Source organism: Festucalex cinctus, chromosome 11, assembly GCF_051991245.1.
Source record: "Festucalex cinctus isolate MCC-2025b chromosome 11, RoL_Fcin_1.0, whole genome shotgun sequence".
NCBI lineage: Eukaryota > Metazoa > Chordata > Actinopteri > Syngnathiformes > Syngnathidae > Festucalex > Festucalex cinctus.
The window spans coordinates 29,203,421-29,220,135 of NC_135421.1; the positions used below are offsets into that span (position 1 = coordinate 29,203,421).

A 16,715-nucleotide genomic window follows, 5' to 3' on the forward strand; every position below is an offset into this window, starting at 1 on the left:
ACCAATGCGTGTGGATAGCACGTTAATTGTACCTACTGCCACCTAGTGGGAAAAAAACATTTAATAGTCCTGCAGGTTTTGCGTGCTTCCCTTCTCCAACACAGCTGATATATGATCAGCTCATCAGCAAGCTCTATAAGCCTGATAATGATCCTGTTGATTATTTGGAATCAGCTTGTGTTGGAAGAGGGAAACATCCAAAAACCTGCAGGACTCCTGCCCTCGAGGCCCACGCCTGGTTTGACACTCAGCCCTAGAAATCTTATTTGAAGAGGAATCGGAATCTTATTGGAGTCAGATATGCCTGCAGTCTGAACGCAGCCTAATAAATGCTCAGTAAACTGAAAACTCGCGATCGTTTACTGATTTAACTGATAACAGTAATCACAACACCTACGTACCGCTATGTACTGTCTGTGTCAGTCATGCCCCACTAATCAAGTCTAAATTAATACAATAAACAATAGATAAAAGAATGAGTTGACTCGAGCTTTATGCCATAAGATTGTCGCTACGATATGATTTTTTTTTTTTTTAATTGGATTTAGGAATTTCCGAGTAGTCCTAAAGGCATCGTCAACTATTTCTTCCTGTTTTGCTGTGGCTAGTAAAGCTCATGACCAGACGTATTTGTGCACAGTTGACAGCGTTGACACGCACTTGGCGTTTAGGTAAGAAGTAGTGATGGCAAAATGAAGCCCCGTAAAGCAGTGAAGCCCTGCAGTGAAATGCTTCACACACACGTAGGGGCTTCAAGATGATTCATTTCCTCGACTACGCCATCATGTGGACAGAAACATGTATAACATGCTTGGTGCATGCAATAAAATGGTGGGGTGTAAATCATGCTCTGAATATATATTTGAAGAGTGTTTTAACATGAATTGTTCTGTGTTACTTTGTCTATGTTTGTGCTTATGCAACAAGTGAAAATGTGAAATAAGGAGGTAAAATAAAGTGCTTATTCATTTTTATTTAAAAACTTTTTTCCGAAGTTTTTGGACTCAGGCAGTTTCTTTTTTTTGCAGAGAATTTCACCTGCTTTGGAAAAAAACTCTTTCACATGGTACTGATGAAGCAGGGGTGCATCGATATGAGATAGCAAGTTTGTATAGAATTGGACGCGTATATTTCTGTGATTCCCAGTACTGAAGGGGACTTTCAACTGTGAACAGAAAAATGTGAATTTTATGTGTTGTCACATTTTATTTTATTTTATTATTGGAATCTGTTAAAATAGTACCGTAATTGCAGTGCATTACCTTCTGAGGTGAGATCTGCTCAAAGTGCTCCTAAACAAGGGAAAATCTCTTTCTTGCTGGTTCCATCGCAAAAAGAAGCTCGTCAAATCGAATGCCAAAAGCAAAAAAAGTAGCGCAATAAGGGACCCGAAAACACAAAAAGTGAAGGGGAATCCATAGCGTTTCTTTGCCGCTTTTATTTCGAACTACACTCAAACCTAGCGAATCATTTCCTGAATCAGTCACGTGGTACACCTGCTTCGTGGGGCTTCAAACGTCACCACGTACGTCATCAACACACGCATTGACACGCCGTTCATGAACCACACATCTGCATTACTCGGCACACGCTTCAGGGATTCGACCCGAGAAGCACATCACTAGTAAGAAGTGTGTGCACCACGTCGGGTCTTCCTGGCGGGGAAAATGTTAGTTAGCGGCTAGCATGTCAGTAAACAATGAATGACAACAACATGCCGGAGCCGGCTCAGACGCTCGCCTTCTTGTTTGTCACCGTAACTGTGTCGATTATCACCACATTGTTCTGTTTGAACATGGAAGGTAAAGTGAGACCATGTGTTTAATGTACTATCATATCGTTTTTATGGCGTTCTTTCTGTTATATTCTCAGCTTTGTCGAAGTATTGACATCTAGGCTCATGTTGTTAGCTTGGGATGAGACGCGGTGGTCTTTAGGACCTCGCGGACACCACGTAAGCCAGGGGGTGGACGCGAACCGTCTCTCTCAGAGGACCGATCAGAGGTCAGTTTTTAAATTCTCGAAAATGAGGTTAAGACGGGGATTGATTTGTAAAGCTGGTCCTTGTTCAGTTTTGTCGAAACTTCCCAGCTTGGGCATTTTTGTCAACGACGTAGAGGGATAAACACGGCAAGCTTTTAGCTAGAACGTGCAAATGCTCCCTCATTCGAACAATACGCACGCTTTCACCATTTCAAGACACTTGAAGGGTCGGATAGAGACCCCGCCAGAGGTTTTTGGAGACGAGACAACAGGGTCGAGCAGCAGGCCGGCCACATCCATCCCAACTCCTCGAGGCTCGACTATGCTGCTCAACAACACAACGCGGGGCTTTCTGTGGTCTGACGCGGAGACGAGGACGTTGTTGAACATCTGGGGGGAGCAGGACGTCCAGGAGGCGCTGGACGGCAACTTCCGCAACAGCTTCGTGTACCGCGACGTGTCCCGGAGGCTGGCGGCGATGGGCTTCGAGCGCACGCCGGAGCAGTGCCGGGTGCGGATCAAGAGCCTCAAAAGGCAATACTTGCTGGCCAAGGAGGGCAACCTGCGCAACAACAGGCAATATCACAAAATCGCCAAGTTCTACGACACCATGGAGCGGATCCTGAGCAACCGGCCTGCCCTTGACCCCCACGAGTTCATCGACGGCGGGCCGGGAGGGGAGGAGGCCGTGGACGGCTTGGATGAGGATGCGGAGGATGCTCAGGACGTCTTCTCCGAAACTACTGGAGACTGTCCCTTCCCCGCGGAGACTGAAGTCAAGCTGGAGTACCCCAGTATCCCCATCCCCATCCCCATCCCGGTTAAAGTCACAGTGGGCAATAACAGTAAGTGCACATGCATCCATTGTTAGGCGTCTGCTTAGTGTGGTTTCGTGTCCAATATGTAACCCCATAGTTGCATATTTATGGTAGAATGCCGTGTATGCAACATAGCATGAAACAGGACAGATGAACTCAGTTGATCCGGTTTAACTCAAATCTGCTCCAGATTTTTTCGGATTTAAAAAAAAATCTGTGACACAACCAGTATTCCGTGAGAGATTAACCAGAAATGATTCAAAATCACTTAATTGGTCAGAATTTATTTTTTATTTTTTTACTACAAAAACGGTATCGTCACCTTTCTGTGCCAGCGACTTGAAATGACGTACAGAGCAATTAAATGTTCTTCCAGTAGATGGCAGAAGGTAAATGCTTCATCTGCGTATCCACATTTTGACATTTTTGTTTGGTGGCGTGTGTGAGATTTTAAATTTTTATTTTTAATCTAATTAATGCATTGTGGATGTAGTTCGACTTTGCAATGTGAACTCCACAAATTTGACCACATTTTTAATGATGGCTCATTTTATGCATTTTAACATTCTTTGTCTTACGATTGTCAAAATAATTTCTATCAATGCCTTCGTTGAGAGGATACTTAAAACACTTGAAACCAAATGTGATACAGATGCGCCTCTTTTTAGCATTTTACTGTCACACAAATGTGAAAAGAAGTCATCCTTGCTCGGTTTTCTGTGCAGTCAATTCACAGGTCGTGAGGCGCTACAGTCAACCTGCGACTTGGATTAGCAGCTAATGTGAAAAGTGGTGCTGAAAAGCACGTCTGATTGATAAAATCTCATTTATGATTTTATTCTGCCCCCCCCCCCTTGCGTAAATAAATAAAAAAGCATGACAAAGACATTTAACTAAAGTTTTGCAACCCTAACAAGCTTTTAAACATATTTCATTGACGATCAATATGAATATAAAATATCAATAACGTGTTTGAATGACTTTTTCATGATTTTCAAGCAACTAGTAAGGGCAACACTTGACTCTGTCTCGTAGCTAACAACGTGCTAACCGGTCAACCTGACGCTAGCGCTAACAACGTTGTTGGCTCGCTAGCCATCAAACGTGTGCGGCTGCTGCAAATGAAATCAAAATGATCTCGTTTGTCCTTCAGGTACATCCGAAAGAGCTCTCACCAGCGGCCAGTTGGCGGCAAACTGCTCCGCCTCCACTCCCAAGCAGCAGCGGCGGCGGCGGCGCGTGAACTTCCCCATGGAGAGGCTCATGGAGCAATTCCTGAAGCAGAGCTCGCAGGCCGAGGACAAGTTCTACCGCATGGAGGAGCGCCGCCTGCAGGCCGAGGACAGCCGGCGCGAGGCGGAGCACGCCAGGGAGCTGCACATGCTCCAGATGCTCGGCCAGATGTTCTCCGGCATCTCCTCGGCCAGGCCGAGCTCGGGGGCGCCGCCCCCTCCTCACTTGAAAACGGGCGCGCCCGCCCACGGCCCCGTCTTCTCGCGACCTTGCACGCCCCGCCAGCCCTCGTCCCCGACGGACAGTTTGGCCAAGCAGGGCCAGATGTTGAAGCCGGACTCTCAGCCTTTAGGTATTAGCGGCGCTGTCAGCAGGTTGTGGTGGAGCTGGCGCTCAGTGATGCTTTTGCGATTTGTTTTTTCGTTCTCTTCCCTGGATGAGTCTTTAATCGGATGGTTAACCACGCTTGCTCTATTTGATTTATGTTAGATTGGAGGGTGGGGAGTCAAATCACTGTCATGAACAAAATGTAAATTCAAACTGGGTATGTGTGGAAGCAATTTAAATGAAAAGGGAAGTCAACCTGAAACATTTCTTGACAATAATGTGTTATATATGACCTCACTAGTCTAAACATGACATTTTGACTAATATTACAATTATGAGTTATGCAGCAAAATCCAACCGTTTTTATCCACCTCAAGGGGCGGCCATTGACATCACAGTTGCTCAGGGCTCATGCAACGGCCAATCACAGCTCACCTGTTTTCTGAAGCTGAGCTGTGATTGGTTGACTGTCTAAGTGACAAAATGGCCACCTCTAGATATTGATCAAAACTGCTGGATTCTGCTGCTTAACTCATGTTCCACTAACGCAATATTAACCCAAATACCATATTTAGACTAGTGGGGCTTCATAGAACATATTTTTTGTTTTGTTTTTATCTGCAATGTCGCGATATTAAAACTGCCGCAATATATTGTCGTCATCTTGTCACAATATTAAAAGCAGCACATCTGTTAAAGGGATACTTTACTTATTTAACCATTTTTGGCAGTCATGCGTTATTTTGTCTATAATAAATTTGATATTTCCTTATTTTTCATGTCCAGTTAGTATCTTTAAAAACACATTTTGCAACTTGCTCTCAACTGAAAATGACATCACAATGTGCTCAGGTAACCAACCAATCACAGCTCAGCTTGTGAATGTCACATGACCAAACCGAGAAAACTGGTAAGCTGTGATTGGTCGTTACCTGAGCACATGTGATGTCATTTTCAGTCGACAAAAAGTGGCAAAATTGTTTTTTAAAAGTATTAATTGTACATAAAAAATAATGGAAGTATCAAATTAATTCCAGACAAAATATCAACTTTTTATTGCTATAATGGGCTAATAAATAAGTGAAGTATCTCTTTAAGGTTGATTTCCAATTGTGCAGTTCTCGCACCCTCTGATGGTTAGTTTCTTAGTGCAGTTTAATTTTCACACGGCATGTTTTGGCCCTTCTACGTTTAAAATCCACACAAATGGTCAGATGAAGGAGATTACGTAATAGGTTTGTGACGTGTGGAGGAACTGCTTCTCTTCCTTCAAGACACGATGAGCGTTTATTGTATAATCTTTTTTTTTTTAGCTGTTAAGATTTCACAATATTTAAACCATGTGTATAAACGTCATTGTATTTCTGCAGTGTTTGAGCGCCGTTACAGCCTGGCCCCGACATCTGACGGGGGCATGGACGAGCACGTTCTGTCCCTCGTGAAGAAGATCGTCCCTCCGTTGTCCAACCTCAAGCACAAGGGACAAGATGGCCGAATCGGGATCGTTGGCGGATGCCAAGAGTACGTCGCACGCCAGCTTCCCGTTTCATTCCTGTATTGATCATTTGATTTCACCCTCTCACGCTTCCATCTTCACCTTCCAGCTACACTGGAGCGCCCTACTTCGCCGCCATCTCTGCACTGAAAGTGGTCCGTAAAACGTGCCTCGTCGTCTTCTTTTTGCACGAAATTCAGTGACGCTGCAAACGTCTTGCTCTCGTCTCCAGGGCGCCGACTTGTCTCACGTGTTCTGCACCAAAGACGCTGCAGCTGTAATCAAATCTTACAGCCCTGAGCTCATCGTTCATCCTGTCCTGTGAGTAGACTATTTGCGTAAAGCGATCAGACGGCAGAAAACCTCAAGTACGTATTCAGTTTCTGCCTCGCTTTGGTCACAGTTAAAAACCATGATGGCGATCCCGTGTAAATGCTTTTATCGACGCAGTGTTTGATCACATGACACGTGATGAGTTGCGCAGGAGAAGGGAGGATAGTTAGACCTCTAAAGTAGCGTTTTTTTTGTTTGTTTTTTTAATGCTTCATATTAAATTTGTGTTTATTTAGAAACAAAACATACTCGTGGTTTGAATCTTTAGATGTTCACTGAGATGAAGTCCAGCCTGATGTCGTACATCACAATTATTGACCTTTTGTTGACCTTAAGGCGTTTTTGTGGCCGAATTCTGAAATTCCAGGTTATTCGACTTGAGAGGTTGCACTGTAATATTGCTAATTTTGTAACGTGTTCCAAGTGTTGGGTACCTAATTTTATTGTTTTTGTGTGTACCTTTTTATTTTCTTTATAAGGGACAGTCCAAACGCGGTGGAGGAGATCGAAAAATGGCTCCCGAGACTGCACAGCCTCGTGGTGGGACCTGGTCTAGGGAGAGAGGACTTATTATTAAAAACAGCCAAGGCACGTAACGACATATTTGCATGCATTTAACGAGAACATGGAAGTATGGGCTCAAATATTAGCATTAACGGAGATTATTTACATGCTGGGGATTCTGTTACATACATCTAGTTTGGATTTACATGTAATCGTGCATGGAATTGGTTCTGTTAAAATCAGAATCAGGCTGTATTGTAGATAAAAAGTGATGAACAGATTGGATGCAAGTGTTTCCCTGTCTAGTTGGAAAGCTGGTGAATTAGTCTCATTAACCATTCTAACCCATTCACAAAATGCTTTATTTATTTATTATTTTTTATTTTTTTGTGCATTACAAATAAACAAATGTGAAAAATGACCAAATAGAATGTTTTACATCCAAAAAGTATGCCACTAATGTGGAATATGCGACCCACTTACACAATAATAAGGGACATTTCAAAGCTGTTTTTGGATACGACCTATGAAGACAAAGCGTTCAATATCAGAATATTTTCACAATATATTTCTCCTTTGTAGGAGGTGATTGAGAAATCCAAAGCAAGAGATATTCCAATCGTCATCGACGCAGTGAGTATTTGTCCACATCAACGTTTGTCTTGTGTTTGCAAAGTCGTAGCGCCTTTTTTCTTTTGTTTTCCTTCAATAGGACGGACTGTGGCTGGTCACAAAGCAGCCGTCTGTTATTCAGGGCTACCAGAAGGGCATCATCACGCCCAACTTCATGGAATTCACGCGACTGTACGAGACGCTGGTGGGTCTCTCGCCAAGTGCTCAGATTTGAGTCTGTGTCGGAAGAGTTTGAATCCGTGTCGTCTGCGTGTTGTCATGTCAGCAACACAAGGCTGTGGACGGCGCTGATCACCGTAGTAGCGTCCTGCAGCTGAGCGAAACCATGGGAAACATCACCGTGCTGCTTAAAGGAGAGAAGGATCTCATTGCGGACGGGAGCACGGGTTTGTTTTGAGTCTGCTGCCGAATGGGTCTCGATATCAGCGACTGCTATTGTATGTAGCATGTCACGTTGTTTGTTTTGTTTTGTTTTTGCAGTGGTCGCGTGCAGTACGGAGGGCAGCGGGAGGCGATGCGGGGGACAAGGCGATCTTCTGTCTGGATCTGCTGGCGTATTGGCACACTGGGCCCATGCTGCCGCTCAAGCAGGACTGATCACAGGGTGGGTGCGCCATAAACGGGATAGGGCGTGTCGCTCGTAATATGCATTAAATATGGATGAGTCTGGAGTTAACTTGATATGCTAGCGATCGTACGCTCAGTCACAACATTAGTCTGGCCAATAAAAGAGCACAAAAATGTTGTTTTGAATTTAGAAATGCACAGTTTGGATTGACATGATTATAGATCGCACCAGCAAAGAACTGCACTGCATCATACTGAGTGGTCTTTCAAACAGAAGTTAACACATTAACACTAAGACAAAGGTTGTTGTTTTTTCTTAATTATTGCACAAATGAAATATTAAAGCTTTTTTTTTTTTTTCGCTTCAAAGTGTGAACCCGTCGGTGGTGGCAGCAATGGGGGCTTCCTCACTCACCAGGCAGTGCAACAGACAAGCCTTCCAGCGACATGGCCGGTCCACCACCACCACAGATATGATCCAAGAGATTGGCCCAGTCTTCAAAAATCTATTTGAAAGATGAAAACCGACATTGTACATACAGTCAGTTTGTCATTCTGTGCTCCCAACTGTTACTTTCAGTCATTTACGTGAATGGGTTAGTGAAAAAATAAAATGACTTGAAGGCTGAAGATGTGTGCAGTTGTGGACTATACCTCTTTGTGCATCCCTCGAACACTTTGTCTTTCCAAGTCTTCCCAGACCACCAAAGTGATGGAGAGAAATATGGACGTAGTTGTGATGTTTTTATAATGAAAATAAAAATATGACTGTGAATCAGTTTTTGTGGAATAATTATTAACACTGCAGTTAAAATAAAACGTTCGCCACCAGGTGGCAGCATTGACTCCGTACGGAAACTTGTGGATCCATTGTTTGACCACTATTGTACTCCACATTTATGTGACCAACGTAAAGAAAAAATGCATATTTAATGATTACACATAATTTAATTTCAATAGGATTTGACGTAATCGAAAAGACCAGTGTCGATGGCCGCGTTGGGGCGGTCCGCACATGCGCAAATCTACCCCCGCCTCAAGCTAACGGTTAGCATTTAGCTGCTCCAGTCGCCGACTCCGGATCCACTGCACGACTGACGTTAACATTCATCAAGCTCATTGTTTGATCTGACGCCAAGAGCAGATAATTGAATAGAAAAATAGAAATACACACACGCACAGGTACGTAGGCATGATGTCTTCAATTCGCGTAACCATGGAACGGTAATAGCATAGAAATGTTTGTTTTGCAGTGATAAAGCGTCCCACTAGGAGCTACAAATCCCGACTCGGATAAACACAGGAACGTTCACATTTTTAGGATTCGAAGTGTTCACGTCTGTGATCCAATATCCGTTGTTTTGACGATCGTTGCGTTAAACCAAAAGAGTATGCATGTTTTTTTTTTCTCTTTCCGTTTGTTGAACTCCAACGCTTGACTTTTAAGTTAAAGCCAGTGCACACGAAACTTGGGTAAGCAAATGCTACAAGTTAAATACGTCTAAATATACACTATCCAGAGTTGAAAGAATTCCAAACCGGTTGCCATGGACAACGTTGACTCGTCAAATTAACGTTTGATGGAGTTGACGTCAACTCACAAAAAGGGCAAGCTGCAGTAATACGCTAATTACTACGCACCCAGACGTTACTACTCGTACTCGTCGCTGTTATACGCAAACTCTACATTGCGCATAATATTTTATTCAACGTCGGGTCTCTACTTAACACCAAATGTTGCTTTTATGCTTCGTTAACGTCAAACTCACTCGTGTTAAATCGCCGGGGGAAACAAGCTAACCCGCTAGCCTTGCCACCAGCTTTGCGTTAGCGTCGCTTTATTGTCGTTATCTTCGAGGGACTAATCTTTGTGGTGACATACTAATTTACTAGGTACTACCTACAACATTAGTTATTATTATTGAAACCGTCTTGGGTAGTAACTGTGTCGAAAGCGACGTTATTTGACGCGTTGCCATTGCCTTCTGTATCGTGATGGAGTACATAATGAACGCGTCACTTGGCCCCTCCCCCTTATGGGGTTTGTGTAACGTTGCAGTCGCCTTCGAACAAATACGATATTTTATTGTTATACCTCCAAATCACACTCTTTAGAATTTAATTTGCAATACTAATGCTCTGGTGATGAGTAGTACTACGATATTAAGTCATACACTGCCAGCCGTTTTAATAAAGCATTTTGAGACAGCAGTCTTATAGTATAACAACATAAAACATCACAGCAGCTGTTTGTACGTAAATTATATTTTCACCACGTTTTCTTCCAGGTGGAGGTGTGTGTGATTAAAAAGAGTTACGGCACAATGTTGAATGCCACAAACGGCGACCCCGGCCATGTTGTTGTCAATTATGTGGAAGAGTATTTGGACCTGGTGGAGTCACTACCCTTTGATTTGCAGAGAAGTGTGTCCCTCATGAAGGAAATTGATGCCAGATATCAAGGTAAAAATGGTGTTTGTTCACCAATTTACCCACTGACTATGATATGTAATTTAAAACATTGTTTTGTCAACGCAGGACAGAAAGGTTCAGAACTATTTAAAGACATCCACCACAAACGAATAGACTTGTAATCGGCATTGATGTTGTCCTCTTTCTGTCAGATGTTCTGAAGGAGCTCGAGGATGCTTATGAACGGTATCACAAGGAGTCGGACTCACCCCAGAGACGTAAGCTGCAGTTGTCCATCCAGAGGGCGCTGATCCGCAGCCAGGAGCTCGGTGATGAGAAGATTCAGATTGCTGGACAAATGGTTAGTACGTCACAATAAATCACCCAGCACTACCGACACACGCAAAAGTGAATAAACTCCAAATATACTTGGTTGCAGGTGGAGCTGGTAGAGAACCGAACCCGGCAGTTAGACTGGCATTCCGAACTCCTCGTCACCTCCCAAGAAGCTCCAGAAAGCCACATCGCCACGCCGACGTCCCTGGCAACCGCCGCCGTGTCCATGATCACGTCATCCTCGTCTTCATCCGCCGCCGCCCCGAGCAAAACGACCCACAACGACAAGAAGCGCGACGAGGTCACGCCCAGCTCGGCGGGAGCAGACAAAGCTGGCGGCAAGCGCTCCCGGCGGCAGAAGAACGGCGAGAGCAGGGAGAGCTACGGCGGCGGCCTGGACGCCGCCGAGGACGTCGCCGCCGGGGCGTCCCGCGAGAAGAGAGCCAAGACGTCTTCCAAGAAGAAGAAGAGATCCAAGGGCAAGTCTGAGCGGGAGGTGTCGCCGCCGGACCTGCCCATCGACCCCGACGAGCCCACTTACTGCCTGTGCGAGCAGGTGTCGTACGGCGAGATGATCGGCTGCGACAACGACGAGTGTCCCATTGAGTGGTTCCACTTCTCCTGCGTGGGCCTCCATCACAAGCCCAAAGGCAAGTGGTACTGCCCCAAGTGTCGCGGCGAGAACGAGAAGACCATGGACAAAGCCTTGGAGAGGGCCAAGAAGGAGCGGGCGTACAACAGGTAGCTGACAACAAGGCTCCAAGAACACTTTTAACATTTGTAGTATTATCACCACTAGTTTTGGTCCGTGTTGTTACTGAATAGTTCTGTAAATAGTTATTTTTCTACTTGTTAGGTATTGTTCTGATGCAGGGGTGGGGGGCCTCTGAGAGGCTCGATAGTCTTATAAACGGCTGTTTAGAGGTTTTTCGTTCTGACAATTGCCATCCAATAGTGGATGAAATTCTCTGAGGTTCCCCACCTTTGTACATTGGGCATGCTAGTAAGCACTCATCTTGTTACCACATGCAGCATGCGTTTCCCATTCAACTGTGACCAGTTAACAAATAAATCACCCTGTAATAAACTTCAGTGTCAGTTTTTTTTTCTTCCTGGTTTTAAAACATGTTGCTATATTTTGGACCCACCGCCACCATTTGCAGTCCACAGGTCACAGAAGTAGAAAATAAAGCAAACACTAATTGAAAATGAAAACTGTTCAGCTCCATTCAACAAGTGACGAGCTGTAGCAGGCAGCTGACAATTCCGTGGCTAGCGGGAGAAGTTCGTCACAGTCTACATTGTCACTCAGTGCTCCTACCAAACACAACGTAAGATTCAAATGCCTGACTGACTATCTAAATGAGTCAGTTGCCCACAAAAAGCTGGTCAATACTGCCTCTGGCTGAGCGCAACATCCTGCAAATATAAATAAGCAAAAAACAGGAAGTGGGAACCGACCAAATTAAGTAGCACTTCTGTTCAGTCATTCACATAATTTTGAATCCTTCACAGTCACTTCCAGTGAATAAATGTCACAAACGGTTAAAAAAACCAAACAAAACACTAATAAATCTTCCCTGTTATTGTTAGCTGTAATTAGGTCTAGTGAGGTGTGCTGATGTCTCGTGCTGCAATTGTCTGATGTCTAACATAAGACATACGTACAGTATTTTTCAAACTTTAACATTCCACCTTGTCGTGTCCATTCATTTTCTATAGTGCAGGACTGTTGCTTACCACCAGAGCTCACCAGGCTGCTCACTTCAGAATAGAACACACAAACTGGAAAGGGAAAAAAATGTACAGCATTTAGCCATATTAAAAAATAAAATAAAATCAATAGCCTCCAACATTGAACCCTTATCACTTAACTTAATTGTGGTCATGTTGAAACATTACATAATGCAGCAAGCGAATGGTAAGGTAAGAGTCTAAATTTAGGCAGTCAAAGAATTACACTAGAAGGTCGTCCTGCATCTATTTTAGATGGAATAATGCAGCTGCAGCTAATTTGCCTAAAAGTTTTTGTTTTATGTACATGTATGTTGAGGGGGAAAAAAAAACATGGGAGACAACCAGTGCAAAATCTGTACATATATTCAGATTGTTTCTTATATACAAGAGTATTGAAGAGGGAGGAGGTCAAGTTTGCTCATGCAACAAACGGTTCGCAGCACAACGGCAGAGATCGTGTAACAATATCGAGAGTGCGCAACGGCAAACTTCTCAGTGAAAAATGACGCGACTGGCGAAGCACCTGCGACGTAATCAAAGTAAGCTGGTGACCCACAAACAAGGCAAGATTGAGCGCAAATGCTGCTGGGAACACGATCGGCAGAAAACAACTCCCTCTCGGCAAGCAAGTCAAAATGAAATCCTATGACGGGACATGGAAGGTAAAGTGCAGAAAATGTTAAAAATCAAAAGGAAAGGTGAGAGGAGATGAAGAAGATTCTCCACGCTAGCGCTCAGCACAGACCGTCAACCTGGTCAACTATCTCGCCAGCTTCGTTCCACGATGGCCGAAACTCTCTTCTCGTACTCGCGCTTGTTCTCCTGGTACAGCTGAGCTGCCTGACTGTTGGCCGGACTGTTGGGGTTGGGCTCATCCAGCAAAGACTGCATGACAAACAACACAGACACTTAATTGGAGCACTTTCAATGCGTCAGCAAAAAAATATCACATTTTATTCTTTACCTGGATGGACGTAAGAATAGAAGACACATCATAAGTTGGGCTCCATCGATTTTGGAGGATGTCCAAACAAATACTACCATCTGCATAGACTGCAAGGGGGGATGGAGGACAATTGATAAAGCATATAAATACTACTTCCGTTGTGTCCTCAAATACACACGAAGAGTATTAGGGCCTCAGTGAAGACAAAAATAGCTCAAATATAAGAAAAGAAATGTGTCATGTCAGAAGAATAAAACTAATACTGAAAGCAAACTCGTAATGCTACGAGTTTTCCCAGAAAAAAAAAAAACTAAAATAAAAAATAAAATAATAAAAATACTACTTTGCTTACTAAAAGTTAAACTATATTCTCCTAAAAAAAACAAAAAAAAAACTATTTCTTTTCTCCCTTTAATACTACTTACTGTATTTTCTATTACCTATTAAAACTTGGCACTTGTGAAATTGTTGTTGTTGTTGTTTTTCCAAATGAAACAGTGACTTCATTCCTTATTACCTCAGCATTTTTTTTGTTGGCGTGGTGCTAATACTTTGTACAAACATGCGCACGACAATCATGCAACGAGCAGAGCGACATTCTTACCATTAGGATGAAACATCTTTGACACAAAACGCACCGTCGGAGGTTTGTTGGGATATTCTTCCGTGAACTCCACTATGAGTTTAAATGTACCTGTGCGCAAAAACAAACAACAATGAATTTGTCATGTGAAGTCATCATTTTGTATTAAACAAACTTGAGGCATCAGTCTTTGGACAGGAAATCAAAGTAACCTACCATCTTCAAATGGAGTTCCTTCAGGGCTGAAACACAAATTAATTGATGATTAAAAATGTGCAATTTTTCCATTTTCGCATATTAATACTGTCTCAAAAGAAAAGACAAATGCGTCCATTGATGGGCTGCAAAGTCGGAGGAGGTGATGAGAGTCCAAATTCTGTGAATCAAAAATGATGAAAGGCATAGACGGCAAAGGAGGAGGAACTTCTAAGTCTTTATTCTGAAAATTAGAGGGCAGGATTCAGTCACAAAACTAAGAAACGGAGAAATGGAGGAGTCTCTCGTCTTAGCAAGTATTTTAATAGCAAGACCTAAATCCACGTTGAGGTGTTAGAATTCGCTTTACACACTCGTACGCCACAACAACATCACATTTGCGACGATATCACTTGCCGTAATCGTAGGACAATGTGGGAAATTGTTGAAAGATGGCGGTTGCATTTGTCTCGACAATAGACGCCGTCCGTATCGTTCTTAACTGTCTGTGTTAAGGACCGTCCACAAATACAAACCTGTATTCTAGGATGATGTATGTGGCACAAATCACCAAATAGCAAACAAATGGTTTTGTTTTGTTTTTTCGTTTTGACTGCCGTAGTGACGTTTCTCATTCTGATTGCTTCAGTAGCTGGCAGTGGTAGACCAGCATTTACTGTGGCTCAAAAGGTGTTTATATCTGACAGATATCCATAACGACAAATATTATCTGCCATTGTGGAATAACATGAGACAGAAATATTCACAAAATCAATGAAAACACCTTATACAGCCTGGAAATAACCTCAAGTTCTTCATCGTCACTTGCAAATCGAGGAAGCACTGTATGAGGAAAATGAGTTGCAAGCTTGGTACAGAACAAATTAACGTCCTAAATCAAGGTGCCAATGTATTCAGTAGATTATGGCTTACCCAAAAATAACTGCATTCCACACCATAATGTTGTTTTCAGATGGGGCTCCACTGACACCAGCTGGGGGGTCCTCTTGTAGCCTGTATATAAAAAACAAAAATAATAATCATCTTTCTTTTTTTTTTTTAAGAGACACCAGTGCTAATTAAAATCCCTCCTCATGCAGTGGCCGTTCATGTACATACTTGAGCACCTGAAACTTTCTGAAATGCTGTAGTTATAATGACTTGCAAATAAAATGGAAACAGTAAAATGATCCACATTCCATGGACAAAGTGTTCCCTGACAGCTTCCGCCATTGCCCATTTGTTTACTTAGCAAACAAATGTGAAGCGTTCACAATGAAAGGACACGCAAACGATAACATGTCAAAAAATACTTGTCGAACAAACTAAGTCTTTGCTTTACCACTGGCTAAACATTAGCTCGTTCGAAACTTGGGTACATGCAGAAGGCTAACGTGTTTTGTTTTCTGAATTTATTCGCTGCCTACTCGAACGTAAGACTGAAAATACTTTTCACATTCATTTTATGTCTAGTAGCTTTTCGACCGGATTTGTTCTCACTGTGAGCCGTTTTTTTTTTTTTGGCAAATCGTGAACGGGCTACATGCAAACGAACAACTCACCGTTTAAAATCTCTCATGAGTCTCCTCCTAGCCGGTGTGGACATGGTCCAACTTAATGAACGGCCTATTTAATTCGTATTATTTCTTGTGTTTTGATGTTTTTTAATTAATGCCGCTGATGTTTATCTGATAACATCCTAGTTGGCCCGCCTCGAAGTTGGCGTTCCTGTCGTTATTTGATAATCCGGTCTGGTTAGCCCAGCCCATTTAAATGGAAGATACCATGTGAATGAATAGAGGGGGCGTAAAAATACTAAACACATAAAGTATTTCACACTAAGCCTACATACTGTATATATCGCAACTTTCCTATTATGCAGATCTTACTTGGTTTCCACAACTCCAACCTCAAACTAAAGACACCAACAGTTCCGTTTATTTGACGAAATGATTATTCACTCCCCTATTTCCGGAAAGTGGTAGCGTCCGACGGGGCGCGGTCACAATGACGTGCCGTTTGTGCCGCGCTGTGGTGGTGAAGGTCGGCCCTGCTCCTGACAGGTGACCGGAATTTGAGCGCCGACGCTGCGGGGGCCAGACACGTGATCCCGGGGTGTGCCAGTCCCATCCGCTCTATTTAAAGACGCAGTCTGGCTTTCGTGAACTGAGCTGCCTACAAGTAAACGAACAAAAGAAAATAGACGACTACCCACTGGAGGAGTGAAACATAATACAAGTCGTGTAACCTCCATATCTGCCCCAAACAAAAATGACTCATGACGAGAACGCAAAAAAACTTACTTGTTTAGCAAGACGTTTTATGTTATAACGTGAGACAAATAGTTGTAATTTTACCACATAAAAGAACGTTGTGGAGGAAAACAAAAATTCTAACGAGGAATACGTTATATTGACAGAAAAACAGCAACTTTCCTACAATATGCTAAATGTAATATTGAAATACAGCTTTAGAAGTTGTATTATTGGGTGGGGTTAGAGAAGTTGTATGCTTGCAAGAAATAAGTTGTAATATAACTTCCATTAATAAAAATGTTGCAATTTGTTAAGAATAAAGTCTGCAATAGTGAGAAAACTCAATTTAGTGAGAATA

The 16,715-nt window shown here is 43.0% G+C and overlaps 3 protein-coding genes and 1 long non-coding RNA gene across 10 annotated transcripts; 2 read left to right on the forward strand and 2 right to left on the reverse strand.

The window, feature by feature from the left end:
* The first annotated feature begins 530 nt into the window (after positions 1 to 530).
* naxd (NAD(P)HX dehydratase) lies at positions 531 to 8,664 on the forward strand. 5 transcript variants are annotated; one of them, XM_077536053.1, is made up of 12 exons: positions 601 to 671; positions 1,625 to 1,802; positions 3,955 to 4,386; positions 5,732 to 5,882; positions 5,966 to 6,011; positions 6,089 to 6,177; positions 6,669 to 6,777; positions 7,276 to 7,326; positions 7,406 to 7,510; positions 7,592 to 7,712; positions 7,807 to 7,930; positions 8,264 to 8,664. In XM_077536053.1, the coding sequence occupies exons 2-12, from the start codon at positions 1,700 to 1,702 to the stop codon at positions 8,412 to 8,414; spliced, it is 1,482 nt and encodes a 493-aa protein (XP_077392179.1). In that variant the 5' UTR covers positions 601 to 671; positions 1,625 to 1,699; the 3' UTR covers positions 8,415 to 8,664. The 5 variants fall into 5 exon arrangements, with proteins under 5 accessions (XP_077392182.1, XP_077392180.1, XP_077392179.1 ...); XM_077536054.1 differs by lacking the exon at positions 1,625 to 1,802 and having other exon boundaries at positions 570 to 671; XM_077536055.1 differs by lacking the exon at positions 3,955 to 4,386.
* LOC144030099 (uncharacterized) lies at positions 7,032 to 10,724 on the reverse strand. The gene is made up of 2 exons (XR_013287186.1): positions 8,548 to 10,724; positions 7,032 to 8,399 (listed from the first exon to the last, which is right to left on the reverse strand). It is a non-coding gene; the product is annotated as an uncharacterized LOC144030099 (long non-coding RNA).
* Positions 8,915 to 11,728, forward strand: ing1 (inhibitor of growth family, member 1). 3 transcript variants are annotated; one of them, XM_077536058.1, is made up of 4 exons: positions 8,915 to 9,075; positions 10,182 to 10,356; positions 10,518 to 10,666; positions 10,745 to 11,728. In XM_077536058.1, exons 2-4 carry the CDS (start codon positions 10,218 to 10,220, stop codon positions 11,384 to 11,386), a joined length of 930 nt encoding a protein of 309 aa, XP_077392184.1. In that variant the 5' UTR covers positions 8,915 to 9,075; positions 10,182 to 10,217; the 3' UTR covers positions 11,387 to 11,728. The 3 variants fall into 3 exon arrangements, with proteins under 3 accessions (XP_077392184.1, XP_077392185.1, XP_077392186.1); XM_077536059.1 differs by lacking the exon at positions 8,915 to 9,075 and adding an exon at positions 9,096 to 9,366; XM_077536060.1 differs by lacking the exon at positions 8,915 to 9,075 and adding an exon at positions 9,418 to 9,786.
* Positions 11,729 to 12,723: 995 nt separating this feature from the next.
* Positions 12,724 to 15,857, reverse strand: ube2al (ubiquitin conjugating enzyme E2 A, like). Its single transcript, XM_077536061.1, has 6 exons — positions 15,665 to 15,857; positions 15,036 to 15,116; positions 14,124 to 14,149; positions 13,929 to 14,018; positions 13,343 to 13,431; positions 12,724 to 13,263 (listed from the first exon to the last, which is right to left on the reverse strand). Exons 1-6 carry the CDS (start codon positions 15,706 to 15,708, stop codon positions 13,135 to 13,137), a joined length of 459 nt encoding a protein of 152 aa, XP_077392187.1. The 5' UTR covers positions 15,709 to 15,857; the 3' UTR covers positions 12,724 to 13,134.
* Between the last annotated feature and the right edge of the window lie 858 nt (positions 15,858 to 16,715).